Source organism: Siphateles boraxobius, unplaced genomic scaffold (genome assembly GCF_051911475.1).
Source record: "Siphateles boraxobius isolate OS27281-9 unplaced genomic scaffold, OSU_SipBor_1 26, whole genome shotgun sequence".
In the NCBI taxonomy this organism is placed as follows: domain Eukaryota; kingdom Metazoa; phylum Chordata; class Actinopteri; order Cypriniformes; family Leuciscidae; genus Siphateles; species Siphateles boraxobius.
Window position 1 is genome coordinate 26,478,634 of NW_027508876.1, and position 15,851 is coordinate 26,494,484.

Consider the following 15,851-nt stretch of genomic DNA (forward strand, 5'->3'; position numbering starts at 1 on the left):
GCATTCTGAATAATGATAAATAAATAAATACATATATTTCCACCCTAACCTGCAGCAGTTCAGTGCCCGTCTTCTCATTAACATTTTCTCTTACTGATCATATTTCATAATTGTTGACTTTACATTTTTAAATGAATTTGGCTGATAAAAAGGATTGCTTGTGTGCACTGTTATTCCAGTCTTTTAAAATATTTGAATGAATGAATGTGCCTCAATTTAACAATGTTAAATATTGAATTAATCTTAAACAGTATCGAACTCAGCATAGAGGAGAATGACAGTCGACTATTTTGAATATATTAATTACGATTTTTGGGCATAAATGTAAATTACTGACAATGAAAAATGACACAATAGTAATTACAATATGTTACACAAATAAATGAAGGTTTGTATTCATCAGGTCTCGCGGTCTTTAGCATCGCGGTCACTAGTTCAGACGAGCACTGACACCCTGTGGTGAAATAATGCCTTTCTCAGATCGGATTAAAACTTCATGTTCTGTTGAGTTCGGAATAATCTTTACACAGTAATCATCAGAATATCTCTTCTCCTGTCTTTGAACATGTGCAGGTTTTATGCACATATTCTTGCAGACTCATTTCAGTGGTGTTTGGTCATCAGCTAGGTGACTACAGCACATTGAACATATACATAACCAGAAATAAATGAGCTGTACTGTTTCAAAACGGAAGTGCGTCACAATGCTCAGTGCAAGTAATCCATTGAGACTAATATGCTTTTCAGATCTACAATTTACCAAAAAATTGCCTCATGCAAATTGTACTTCAGGTACTTGTACACAATATACATTTATTCTCACAGCACACAACAGAAACTGAATTACACGTGACTACAATGAATTACAAAATTGATTAAGCTTCTTTTAAATTACCTTATTTGTAAACTACTTTTAAACTTAATTACGTAGCTACTTTCAAGATAGTTGTGTATTATTTTTTGGAAATGATTTCTAAACTACTTTTGCAAAACATTTTGTTCAATATATGTGAAATACACAGTATACTACAAGGAAAGAATTCCTCAAACACTTTTGTTAAACTATATCTAAACTACATTTGTTAATTGTGTCTTAATGACTTTCAATATACCTTATTTGTAACTATTTCTAAACAACATTTTTTACTAAACTATTTTCAAACATATTTGGAAATGATTTCTAAACTACGTTTGTAAAACTACCTCATTTGTAAAATAGTGTTTGAAAACTCAAGGAAATAATTTTGTAAACTAAATCTTATTAGCCTTTGTAAACTACTTTGAAATTAATTTATTGTAAAATACTGCTTGGAGACTATTTCTAAATTACTTTTATAAACTACCTTGTTTGTAAACTCCTTTTTTAAAACTATTTCTAAATTGCCGTTGTTACCTGTTTCTAAAGTACTTTATTAGAAAATGACTGTGTAAAATACTTTAGTAAACTAATTTGAAATTACTTTATTTATGAACTATTTGGAAGCCATTTTCTAAACTACTGCAACAGGATTTGCTTAAAGTCAGAGGTTGCATGTGATGCTTGTCCTGGGAATGACTGTGACAATGCTAATCTCTGGCAGGGGTTAAAGGTTAAGGCTAGGGTTCATTTGAAAATTGAATCAGAGGCTCAAAAAACAACAAATGAACGAACAACTCTGCTAAAGAAAAATAAATATTTGACAGCTACTCCATCAAGTACTACCGCCAATTCCTAAGATGAATCCTTTCAAAATCACATTAGCTCTTTCTGACGTCAGACGAGGTATTTCACTAAACTGAATTTAATTTCTGTTCAAACACATAAATCAAAAAACTGACTGTAATGTAGAATGTAATGATTCTTACTGAATGTTATAAGTAGCCAAAAGTTCTTATACATGATTAAACAACATGGAATACCAGTTTAGGTTCATAAATCATATTAAATTATTTAAAAAAAGCAATGGATACTCAATAATTGCACATTTCCCAAGGGTGGCCAAAATCCCAAATTTCTTGTCAGGGTGAGTTGGGCAAATCAATTATTAACTAAATAAATAAAAAATATATCCAACATAAAAACTAAAAAAGAAATTTAAGGATTCCAAGACAACTTTTTTAACGTGTAAGTTCATGGACATTCAAATACATCATGGCAAGGGCAGGCCAAAGACTAAGTATAATTTTCCAATATGTTGCAAATGATACACACAAGAGGATTTTGGAGCTGAAAGTAAGTCATTGTTTGCCAGATTTTTGTATATGTAATTGCATATCATATAAACTGCCACCATTACTGCCAACAGGTTACTAAAGATAGAACAAGAATATGTAGTCTTACTTAACATTCATTGTGTTGTACTGACATCTGTTGGTTGCACAAAGAAACTGACTGAGAAAGCCTAAAACAATCAAGTTCATTTCAGTTTCAAAGTCTTCAAAAATAGTGTGCATGCCCTTTTAGTGCTGAAATGCACATACAAATCATACATACATATTAAAACACTACTTAAGATATTGACATTTAAAAAACAGTGTACCTAGAACAGCGTACTTACCTCAGATAATGAGTGTACGAATAAGGTGACATACCTGTTTGATGGGTATGGCCCTTCCACTCCCTATACTGTCAGTTTTACTCTCAATGCTCTTTGTCTGATCACTGGCTTTCCGTGACTGCAAAGAAACAAGACAAGATGTCAGTGCAAAGAACAAACTGGGAACATACATGGAGGTGGGGAGGGTGTGTGTGTGTGTGTGTGTGTGTGTTGTGTCTTAACTCTAGTGTGTGTGCGCAGGTGAAATGTGTGTCAGTGTATTTTGGGGGACAACAAAAAATTGCAAGAAAAAGGCTCAAATAAACACGCAAGCAGAACGGTGCAAACATACAGCAGCACATTGAACGTGCAGTATATATAGATACATATTTACACAGACCAGGACAGACACACAAAACAAAACGACAACGGAAAATATCAAGTTCGACCAATAACGAAACAGGAAGTCAGAACTAAACCCCCTCAAGAGCTCTTTTGCAATCTTTGGCGCCTCCCTGTGGCTTTACCAACCACAGATGCAATAGATTCAAACAATTCAAGAACAATAAATGCAGTTTTATGTACAAAATTTAGAAAAACAGCACAGGTTAGTGGGGGGGAAAGGATTAAATTAATACGGTGCAACTTTTCGACGGCCTCCACCTGTCAAAACATTTGATAAACATTTCCAGGTCAGACGAGAAAAAAAAAGATGCAGAATTATGGTTAAATTCACATAAACATTTCCAACAAAGCAAAATCATGGGGGGAAAACGTTAGGGAATTAATTGATACATTTCAGATCTGGATTACAAGACGTCTTCGCTTCCAGGAAGTGGCTGGAAAATGGCATTAAGGAAAGAATAAATGTTAAACAAGGAATTTTCTCACACAAAATGAACCAAAAACATCCACAATGCACTCATACCCGACAGACAACATCATGGTCTCATACGAAACAAGATGAGGAGCTCATTCGCAAATGGAGAGATATGGTTTCATCTACTCAAATAAACTAGGCTGATGTGTATTTTTCAACAGTTTATTTTCGTTTGGATATATACAGACACCATACAAATCAAGTCACAGGTTTACGTGGAAATAGTCAACAGGCAGAGCCACACATTGCAGTTCCCACAAGAGAGAGTTTGACTAAAGAGGCGCTGTTTCATATATCTCATATATGTATAGAATATACTTTCTATAGAATACCATTGGAAATCAAATTCAATACAAGATATACGGCAGTCTATATTTGTCCATTATTGAATGATATAAAAAACGAAACAGTGTGAAACGCATGGAACAGCTCATCTTACCACATTGTCATGAAATAAAAAAATGAATAAGCAAAACAACTAAATAAAAGAACAAAATAATGGCTCTGGGTCACAAATAGATACTACATTCATACAAGTCGGTGCATTTCCGTCACGCTTCTCTACGTTTATGAAGGCCTTCATATTGTTCAGACTTCACACCGAGCGAGCAAACCGCGACCGGGCGTCCCCGCGACACCTGCATCAACTAAACAAGCAGCTTTATAAACGCATCACAACGCAATGTGATGTCTCAGGGTGTCATGTGACATCATGTTAGTTTCACAGTTAGTTGGTGGTCAGCATATCGGTCGGGACGAACAATTAAGCTATGTCATCCGGAATCCGGATTCACATCTTTTTATTGGTGAGGGATCCGTCGCTATGCCGGCCGCGCAGCATCGGGACCTCGACTAGCATCACATTCGAGTATGACGTGCTTTACAAAGCCGCAGTCTTGTTAATAAAGATGAACGGAGACGCGAGGCGCCGTCTGTGGCGCTCGGTGTGAAGTGTGACTAGCTAAACTAACCCATCAGACACAGAACTCAAAAGAAAAACAAGCAAAAAAAGAAAAAAAATTGAAAAAAAGAGAACAAAACAAAAAATATCTTGGTAAATCTCCTAGCGTTTGGAATTACCGCAAAAGTTCTGTCCTTTTGAATTGCGAAGCATCCTTTTTTTTATTAAATTTTGGGAGTCACGATGGTGTTGTCGATGGCTATAGTCCGAGATTGTTCAGTATACAGGATAAACATTTAGCAGTAAAATGACTGATTATGATTCAGTTCAATGTGTTCAGGTAACGAAAGTTCGAAATCTGTCTTTTTCTGTCCAACCAATGTCCTTTAAACTCAACCATGGCTGCCAAGGGGCATGTGTCCAAGAAAGCCATGGTGATACCCACGATGCAATGCGGGCTATTAGGGGAAATAAAGCAGCGCTTGTTTGCTCCTCCTCACGGAGGACCCCCTTCCCATAATGCATTGCGGTCGTACCACCACCACCACCAAGGGCTCATCTAATTGAGGAGAAGCTGGAAAGCCCTTTTAGTTGAAGATAGGTTGGAAACAGAAGAACAAATCTGGAAATATCGACAAAAACAGTTCAACACTTTGGTCACGGGGAGCGTGGACAGAAAGGTTGTAGAGTGAAAAAAAGCAATGGATCGTAAAAAATGCTAAGACATCTACATTGGATATGATGGCAGATGTAGTATGATTATTGGCTTTTTACAGGGCAAATAGTGATGATGTTTCGAGAAATAATAAAATAAATCAAAACCCTTCCTGTGCTCTTGTAGAATGAAAAATAAACAGACCAATGACAAAAAATGGTCGTTTTTAAGTATCATGGAAGCACTGTGCTTGGTTTCCTGTCCTCTGCTGACATCTAGTGGCAAAGACACACACTTATGAAATGATAATAATGAGGGAATGGTATGAATTATGAGGCGATTAGAAATATTACTAAATTGGCAAACTGTTCTTTTTATATTATTCAATAATATTTAGTCTGAATTTTTTAAATAATATTTTTAACAAAATATTTCATTTATGGCTTTCTTTAAAATGTAAATATTCTATATTTTATTTTTATTTAATATGGAACAAATGTTTCATTCTGTCTTACCTTAATTTATTGGCACTGATGTGTGTATGTGTGTGTGTGTATATATATATATATATATATATATATATATATATATATATATATATACAAACATAATTTAGTTAATTTTTTCTTAGTAGATGACCATCCAAATCTGGTTATATCTTATAGTCTACAGGAGGTAACAAATTTACTCTTTCACTATTATCAAAAAGACTATGATTATAAGGCCACTCTTGACTTGGAACAATAAAATAACATCTAACATAAATTATATTTATTTGATTTAAAAAACAAAAACAAAAAAAAACTGCCGAAAATTCTGGTGATAGCTAGCAAAGACAAAGCAAAGGCTTTCCTCATTTTTCGCATGCTATTTTGCAACATTTTGCAAAAATTTGGCAAAAAAGATCCAATTAACAATGAGATGACTGGTTAGAGATGTCATCGAAAGGGTAAATTAGTGATCGGTCCAGATCTCCCAGCCGTCTTCTGAACGTTGTCGAGAGGCTGCGTGGCCCCTCCCTCTGGATATGGCTCCTCCCACACTCCCTCCCCGCCCTCACCCTTGATCCCGCCCACACGGTAAGTCTGGTTCACGGGGCTCCTCAGAAGGTCATGAGTTGAAACTCCCGTTCGCTTTGCCACTCGGGCAACCAGACGGGGTAGGTGGCGTGCTTCGGCTCCGTCACGCGCACCGGCAGAGCGGCGTGTCTCGCGTGGATGGGGTTAGACACGACCTAGCAGGGAGGGAGGGAGAAACAGGACAGGGGAAGCTAGCAAAAGAGCCGGCACTGCTGCAGCCAATCACCTTGCTGGATCCTTTTGATTGGTGGAGAGTTTGGGGCGAATGGGGACACATTTAATTGGTTATGGTGGGAAGGGGGGAATGGGGGTAGGGGTTGATTTTGTAGTGGATCTTGATAGGTTAGATTGGAGATGGTGCTGTTGCTAGTACAGTAGTATAGTGTGTGTGGCTCTGCCTCTCTCTGTCTGGCTCCAGCGGAAAGACACGCTAGGTGAATGTCTGTTAAAGAAGAGGAGGGGGCGGGGCTTGCTAGCGTATTTTGCTGATTGACACAGTGAAATTAGGAAGGGCAAAGTGAAAACTATCAGTATTGGGTAGGGGAGGTATTCAAATCCAGAGTAGATAAAAAGCTAAGTTCCCTTGGTGTACAGCTTTCAAAATTTACAGTGTATAAAGGACGAGGCAAATCAAAATGGCGGAAAAATTAGCGTAAATTGAAGTATCTTGCCTTTTCCTAAACATCTCTCATGTTTTAATGCTTGCCTCTCCGCATTTACTGAAATATGTAGCTATAAAAAGCATGTGGTCATGCGCTTCTGTGGTAGCAGAGGCAGGAGGGATTCGGTTACACTTAGTTCTGTACCTCCCTCTTGTGGTCAGAGATGGCATTACTCTCTCTGGCTTTGCCCTCCACTGCCCTGGGCTTGAGGGGAAGGGGGTGATGAGAGGGTACCTAAGGGCAGATCCACTCACTGCAGACCTAGAAACAGCTTCTCTCTTGCTCACTGGCCGTCTGAAAGCAGCAGGGGCTGCTGGGAGATCTGCAGTCAGGGGAAGTCCAGCACTCTCAGTAGTGGGAGTGCGTGGTGCTCTGCATTAGCTGCCTCATACTTACTGTGAAGATATTGGAGCGTCGTTTGGACTGCTTGCGGATGGGCGTGGGAGTGTTGGAGGCGGCCACTGTCTCGATGCGCATCTCCCTCTGGCTTATGCTGGGGGTGGAGGGAACAGAGGAGGAGTAATCGCTGAACGCACCTCCTCCATTAGCAGCCTGAAACAAACAGGGAAATGGGGAGGGAGGGAGGGAGGAAGGATAGACAGACAGATAGATAGATAGATAGATAGATAGATAGATAGATAGATAGATAGATAGATAGATAGATAGATAGATAGATAGATAGATAGATAGATAGATAGATAGATAGATAGATAGATAGATAGATAGATAGAACAACATAACGTTAGATAAACAGATATAATGACAGATAAAATGAATGATTGAATGAACGACAGACAGAAAAACAGATATAACGATAGATATAAGGATAGATAGATAGATATAGATACAGACAGACAGACAGACAGATAGATATAGATATGAAAAGAACAAGAGAGATAGATTGAACAATATAATCAGTATGATTTTCTGTGCACTAACATTCAACACATTTTCATTTTAATTCATAAAGGCCTGTTCTCCTGATTCTCATACTTGCATTATGCATACATAAATACTCACTGCACTGTGCAGATGGTTGTGAGCAATATTAGTCCATTATGCAATAAGTACTTGTGCTCACTTTAAAAATCAATTTATGTAACTTTGGAATTCTATTTCCAAGGTAATATGATTTGGGACAGACAATTTCTAATTTGACACACTAAAGTTGATGATACACAGGGAAACTTTTTGACCAATGCTGCTGGGCAATCTTGCCGAGCGATTGTTGCTTGGGCACTTTCCCATTGAAAATGGGCAATACATTTCTATCTGGATAATTTAGATTGATCGTGGGCCCTGTGTCTCATCTGGTTGCATGTTGATGACAACATTGCTCAAAAAGTTGCCCTGTGTATCATTACCTTAATAGTATGTATAGTATGCAAAATGAGATGCAGCCCAAGACATACTATTAAATTCAAAGCAAGCAAGCTTTTGTTATTTCAGACTGATCAGAGTTTGTGAGAGAGTAGACATCTGAATGTTTAAAACAATTGTTGTAGGTTCAATCCCAAGTAGACCAGCCTTGGTTTTATAGTAGAATAGCATTTATCTTAATACAGTGTTTCTGAGCCACTTTATCCCATATAATAATGTACCATGGTAAACCTATTTCTGTATTAAATAGCTAGGCTACTACAATTACGGTTGTAAAACTATAATAAATATTTTTGTAATTCTTTTTAACTATTTTGGTGAAAATATGGTCAATTTTTGGAAGGCATGTATATAATACTGTATTTATAATTCTTTCAAATAACAAGAAGCCAATTCTTTTCTCTGAGATTCACCTTGCAGTTTGCATGCTAGCTGGTTCAGGCCTGAGGCTGACCCCCGATCAGAACAGACGGCCCAGACTCACCTGATTAATGTGTACAGAGGGGATGGATGCGGCCGGGACAGACGAGTGGCTGGGAGAGTTGGGCAGAGATTTACACGGACCAATTGAAAGCTGCTGTTTTTTCCTCAGCGCCACCACTTTCTGAGCAACTGCAATCACATATCATAAACATTTAACTTTGAAATCAATCTAAAATATCTAACATCTACATGTATGTAATGTAAATCACAAACAAATATTTGAACGTAGGTCAAACTACAGATCGTAGGGTCGGTTTTAATACTGGTAGACACATTTTAAAATGAAAACTAATCACATAAAACAATGTTTTCACCTATGTGGTGAGATTGCCTACCGGTTTTTATATACAGTAGACTACCAAAAGTTGTGGCTTTAGTACTTTTAATCAGCAAAGATGCATTAAATAGATTAAAAGTAAAAGTAAAGACATTTATAATGACAAACTATTTTTATTTTAAATAAATTCTGTTCTGTTGAACTTTCTATTCATGAAAGAATCCTGAAAAAAGTATCACTGTTTCCACAAAAATATGAAGCAGTGCAAATTTTTCAACATTGATAATAATCAGAAATGTTTGTTAAGCAGCAAATCTGCATATTAGAATGATTTCTGAAGGGTCATGTGACACTAAAGACTGGAGTAATGATGCTGAAAATTCAACTTTGGTCACAGGAAAAAAAATCACTATACAATATATTCAAATAGAAAACAGCTATTTAAAATTGTAATAATATTTCAAAATCTGTTGATCAAATAAATGTAGCCTTGGTGCACAGAAGAGACTTCCTTCATAAAAACAAAAATCAAAAACAAAAACTCAACACTTTTAAAAGGTAGTTAAAGTATTCAAGTATTTGTCCAAAATGTATATGTATGATATTTAAATGATATTTGAATGGTATGATATGAATATCATGTATGATATTTACATTACATTCAGTAGGCTACTTATTATTTTGTAGGGAGATGTACATGACGTATGCATGTACAATTTTTCAGTTGTAATTCAATTGTAATGACGATAGTTCTTCCACAGCAGTGAAATGTTTTCGTGCAGATTAACTGCATAAAACCGGGAACCCGGGAGACCGACAGTGCAGTGTGTCTACCGTCATTGAACAAGTGACTCAACATTATTCACTTCTACTCCTCACAAAAACAAAGAAAGACAGGACGGAAGAAAGAAAGAAAGATAACTTCAATACTACAGACAAACGAGAGCTGTATAGAGGAAGAATAATGAAAGAAACCAGCAAAGACGAGATGATGTTTATCCGTCTGTTTTCAAAAAGTCGAACGGATCACTGTCTCCAGTCAACAAACGCATCTCTGTCTTTTAATTATTTCAAATGCAGCCCGAGGAGGCAATTACACGCGGAAGAAAACAGCAACCGTCAACACACCAGCAATAAACGCAGGGCCGAGAGAAATCCATCCCGACAACTGTGATATTGGAGAGCGCGGAGGAAACTGAAACGCTGCGGAGCAATAAAGCTGCAGGAGTTATCGCGCGGGAGGAACTCTCATATGGATATATGGAGCAGCTACACCAGATTACAGTGCGGCTGCTTGAGAAATACTTATGTAATGTGTATTTCTAGGTGTTGTGAAACCACTCTACCTCGAGCAGGCGGCTAGAGGGACACAAAAGAGATGTGTGGGCAGATTTCTGTTGCTTACTCGGCAATACATTCATGCCACATGACGACAGTGGGCGGAAGAGAGAGCGCTATCAGTGAACTCAGAGTGCCTGATATTCCAAACGTTTTTTTAGTATTGTTCGCAAATGCACTAACCGCTACCGACATAAAAACAACCGGAAAACACAGTTCTTTGTTGGATGAGAAGATAAAAGCAGAACACTGGACGATAATGTACTTCACAACAATATTTGCTGTGTGTATATTATATAATACAATAAGCAAATACTGTCATAATAAATACCCATTCATGGTCATACCTTTAAAGATGCATTATGATCAACACCAGACTTATAGAGATTGATCAGTATTGTTGTTTTACGATGATATGATGATACAATGATTGTTTTAACTGCTTTTCAATTATTGCTTTATTTCTGCTTTTTGACATCAATAACTACTAGACTACAATAAAACATAACATGCATTATGAACATAATAATAGCAGTAGCAATAGAATCAATAAAAAAATATTATTGGTAACACTTTAGCTGAGGGTCCAATTCTCAAAATTAACTAGTTGCTTATTATCATGCATATTACTATGATCTCGTCTGTTTATTAGTACTAATAAAGCCTCCAAGCCTTCTTCTGCATAACCATACCATAACCTAACCAATATCAAAACTTAACAACTTACCTTACTTACTATTAATAAGCCGTAATTATGAGTTTGAGGCAAACGTCGTAGTTAATTGTTAGTTAATAGTGAGAATTTGACCCTACACTAAAGTGTGACATTATTATATTATTCCATTATGTGTATACAGTGCATGTCATTTTTGTTTATTAAAAATGGCTTCCGTCTGTGTGTAATTATTAATAGTGATAACATTTTTACTATTCCATTATATTTATACAGTCTCTCTCTCTCTCTCTCTCTTTAATATATATATACACATACATACACACACACACACTCTCTTTCTGGAAGTTGTCGCAATGCATTAGTTTTTGGTCTAAAGACATTCTTACAACCTCTTCAAAAACGAGCTTCATAATTAATAATGCATTCACAGGATTCACAAACAGTGTTACCAAATATTTTCATCAGCATCAAGGTACTCCATTTCAACACTAGTCCATATTTTAAGAACAGGGAATATTAACTGCGAACCAGGATGATAAACTCACACCTGAGGATAAAATCGTAACACTGCATCAACCCTGAAAGTGTGTTCAGAGACACTAGGTAACACATCAGGCATCTCACCATCTTGAAAGACTCTCTCCACATTAAGACCATAGGTGGAGCAAGTTTCATAATACGTGGAGCGTTTCAGGTCGTTGGACAGTTTCCGAGCTCGAGCGTCATCTATCACTCTGGGGTTGGCAGCGCTGATGGCATCTAAAAGACATATGATGTCATTAAGTTAAGGCACAGCATACAGTATTAATTTTTGTGTGTACTATTCTTTTAAACTAACTCTTCAGCAAACATAATGACAGTGCAGCATCGAAACACTCATCATTGTTAATTATGCGTCTCATCAAAATCAAATTTACATACAAGTAATGGGCAAATGCGTAAAAAAAAAGAGTATTTTACTGCAGATGAGACTTCCCAGCTTTCTGCTTTGTTAAAACAAGACAAATGTACCATTTCATCACCTTCAAGACTATGACTAAGTGCGAGACTTTCATGGCAGATCTAATAAAAACAACTGCACATCAAATTTTGTGTATCCTGTGCTCTACTGTAGAAGAATGATGGTGTCGTGACTCACCCTGCGTCCCCACCAGAACCATGGGAACCTCTGCCGCGTTCCTGTAACTGGAAAGACGCAGGAAGTAGTTATAAACGGTCTGGAAGCTGATCTCATCCTCCAAGCTGAAGACGAACACCACCGCGTCCACCCAGGCAGCAAACTGAAAAACAAGCAAACAAAACATAATCAATCTGTACATCTTTAATCATTTCATTTGGCTAACAGCCTTTGCGATATATATACACATATATATATATATATATATATATATATATATATATATATATATATATATATATATATATATATATAAAACATTAATACCGGTCAAAAGTTTTTTAATGTTTTTGAAATAAGTCTCCCTGCATTTATTTAATTAAAAATACAGAAAATAACATACATTTGTGAAATATTATTACAATTTAAAATAACGTTTTTCTTTTTTAATATACTTTAAAACATGATTTATTTCTGTGATCAAAACTTAATTCTAAGCATCATTACTCCAGTATTCAGTGACATGATCCTTCAGAATATATGCTAATATGCTAATTTTAAACTCCGTTATCATTAATGTAGGAAAAAGTTGTGCTGCTTAATATTTTTTTGGAACCTGTGATACTTTTTTTCAGGATTCACTGATGAATATAAATATATATCATTATAGCCATTGAGCATATTGACCATTGTATATGCTAGTTATATTTTGCAGTGCAGGAAGAAACATTTGAGTAATTAAGCAATTTTGGTTGTTTACTGAAGCTTACGTGCATGTTATTCCTCTTTTTGTTTTCCATTACCTGCAGGAGAATAATTCTAATCATGGATCAATTTCGTGACCAGTAACTCAAATTGTTCCAGAGCCCTGAGACACACTCACTGACGTCTGCTTGAAATTTGAAGGGCCGTATTACAAATTCTTGTGGTAATTTGCATTCTAATCAATTACGCATTACCATAAAACCAGCTAAACGGAACACAGACTAACAGAGAATTATTATCACTGCTATTCCACTAGGAGCTACACTGGCACAAAAAGTTTCACTCGAAATCCCCGTTCCCACAACAGAGGAAGCGAGTACTCATCTCCGCTCGCCATGAGAACCATCAACCTATAATTACACTGAGCCGCAGCAAAATTTGAAAATAGGGCCACCATGAAATAAGCCCCACGGGGCAAGCACAGCCGTTCAAAATGACACGGCACCACATCCCGCTCTCTGCTGTGGGAATGGGGACTGGGTGACACATTTGTGGAATATTTTAACAGCTATTTGGACAGTTCCCTCCTTTTCTCAACTTGCGAAAAATCTCACTTCCTCAGATATCATCAATTATTGTAGCGCCGCGTCAGCATGCAGCCCTGGAGCTGCAAATTGAACAAGATAATTAAGGTGTTTGGGGTATTACTAGTACTTTACGAGGAAATATGTAAACAGTTTTTATCCACACAAACTACAGCTATATGTCCGTACATGACCAGAAAGGAACAGTTTATCCAAAATGTTCACGCTACTCTTTTCCATACAGTAAAAGCAGACATTGGGTGCACAGCACAAGTTTTTATGTTAATTTCCCCTATTTTTATATTTAGTTTACCTTTGCCGCCATCTAACGCTCACAATTTAATCCACCATAATGTGAACAATTATAGTATTTTAATATTAAAATTGGACCGACTCTAGATATAAATCATAATGACAACATTTATGGTGCTTTTTGGACTTCAATAGCCACACTACAGCATATAATTTGTTCTATGAACAATTTTCTATGGAATAGAGCAGAATGAACATTCTGCATAGCAAAATAAGTCAAAAAGAGTTTTATTATAGTTTTCAAATTATTATAGTTTTAAAGCCTCATAAATAAAGGAAAAATTGGACATGTTATTGTTAACTAAAATTAAAGCTATGTAATTCATACATTATTGTAGTTAATTGAAATAAAGCTGAAATAAAAACTAAATATTGGCTGAAAAACTTTAAAAAACTTAAAATTAAGTTTATTAATTAAAATTTGTTAATAACCTAAAATTAGAAATGTGCCCTTGGCAACTAAATTATATGGGTTTAAGTAATTAAGTAACTAAATATACTAAAACTAAATTAAAATTAAAACTGAACACATAAATCCAAAATATTATAATTGTGTGTAAACGGTGCTAAAATTGCACAGCTTTCACAGTTTAGCTTGTGGTTTACCTGCAGTTCTGGGGGGCCGCCTTCATCCCTGATCAGCAAGAGATAACTTTGTCCATCCACCACAATCTCCTTTTTAAACCTCCCTCCTGCAAAAACACAGAATAACATTAATTATACTGTTTCTATATAACATGGTCCTCTGTGAAGCTCATTTATCAACAGGCAGTGTGCTATTGACGTCAACGGCATCAAGATTAAGGGACTGAAGATACACCCCTGAGGAATACCCTCCAGTACCGTCAATCTGAACAGAGAGACATTTCCAATTTTCAATTTGTGTGTAACCTCTGGCAATTGTGAAGTCTTGGACAAGGGATGGAGAAAGAGAGAGAAAGAGCGGATGAGTTAGTGAGTGTGCAAACGAGTGTTTGGGATGTATGTGCGTGCATGTCTAAACATGACTACCGATTAAAGCCAGCAGAGGGCCGCCCATCGCTCCTGCTTCATTATACAGCACACAGAAAGATGGGAATCTCTGTTAACATTGAGTAGAGCAACTGATAAAAAAGAAATATCAGCCAACAAATGAAATTAGGCAAGCCTTATCCGAGAATCTGAGTGATTTCGACACCAGCAGTGAAATGAGAGTCTGAGACTTTGATTTTTCACCCTTCATTTATTCTCTCCTCTACAGAATTTATTTCCTTCCTCACAGCCACTGGAGCTGAAAGCTGATGGAACTTTGATGTTATTGAGATTCCTCCAAATTAAATAGCATTTTTTTATTGTAGGAAAGTTTGTGGAGTCGACTAAATCATGCCTTATGGTAATCCTCTAGGGGGACAAAAGAGGAAGTGTGATTTCTTCAAAGATTATGACAGGTTAAAAAGGCAAGGCAATGAGTAGAATCCAGCCTGGAGATGAGAGGCCTCGATTTGTTTGAACTGCTAGGAAATTTCAATAAGCAGCTGTAGAACGGTACAGAGGTGTGGTACAGAAATGATGTAATAATGTTAGTTAACAGAATGAAAATATGAAAAAACAATAGTAAATAATATAAAATATATTTAAAATATATCTAAATTATTAAATAAAATAAAGTTTACATATTTTAATTTTAAATTAAAAAAAATCAACAATATATAATATTGAAATAATAAAAATGTATTATATTCACATAAATGAACTATGAACAAATTATTTGACATAATAAATATAGTAAATAATAATATAAATTATAATAATAAATAAATGTAAACACTATTTTATAAAGAATATCATACATATAATTTAAGTAATAAATGCATATAATAAATTAATTTGTAAAATACTAATTAGCATTATAAATAAATGAAGCAATTACAGTGACAAACTATTTGACAAACATACTAAATAATAAAATATTTTATAATAATAAATAAATGAAAACACTATTTTTAATGAAAAACACATAATTTAAACATATATTATAAAACTGATATATGTATATCGAAATATTATTAATAAATAAAATACCATTTTAAATGATAAACTTACAATAGTTATATATACACTGTATATAATTTATAATTGTATATATATTATTAAATACACAAACATTTGAAGTAAAACTGATTATTATTTAACAATTACTCAATTATAAAATTATTATTAAACCAGGAAACAACAAAACAGATTAAACTAGGGGGCTATATTGTACTACATAATGCAATGAAGTGAACAATGCAATGAACTTGACTG

General features: G+C 35.6%; 1 protein-coding gene across 5 annotated transcripts in view; it reads right to left on the minus strand.

Annotated features, from left to right (window-relative positions):
• agap3 (ArfGAP with GTPase domain, ankyrin repeat and PH domain 3) overlaps positions 1 to 15,851 on the minus strand; it is a 174,477-nt gene that overhangs the window by 61,185 nt on the left and 97,441 nt on the right. For 4 of the 5 annotated variants that reach the window (XM_077245207.1, XM_077245208.1, XM_077245206.1 and 1 more), the window contains 6 exons: positions 14,172 to 14,257; positions 11,986 to 12,127; positions 11,472 to 11,606; positions 8,558 to 8,685; positions 7,090 to 7,245; positions 2,572 to 2,655 (listed from right to left, as the gene is read on the minus strand). In XM_077245207.1, the coding sequence (XP_077101322.1) occupies positions 2,572 to 2,655; positions 7,090 to 7,245; positions 8,558 to 8,685; positions 11,472 to 11,606; positions 11,986 to 12,127; positions 14,172 to 14,257 (731 nt within the window). Of the gene's footprint in view, positions 1 to 2,571; positions 2,656 to 3,544; positions 4,920 to 7,089; positions 7,246 to 8,557; positions 8,686 to 11,471; positions 11,607 to 11,985; positions 12,128 to 14,171; positions 14,258 to 15,851 lie in introns of those variants that run through there. The other variant, XM_077245209.1, reaches the window with a different exon arrangement.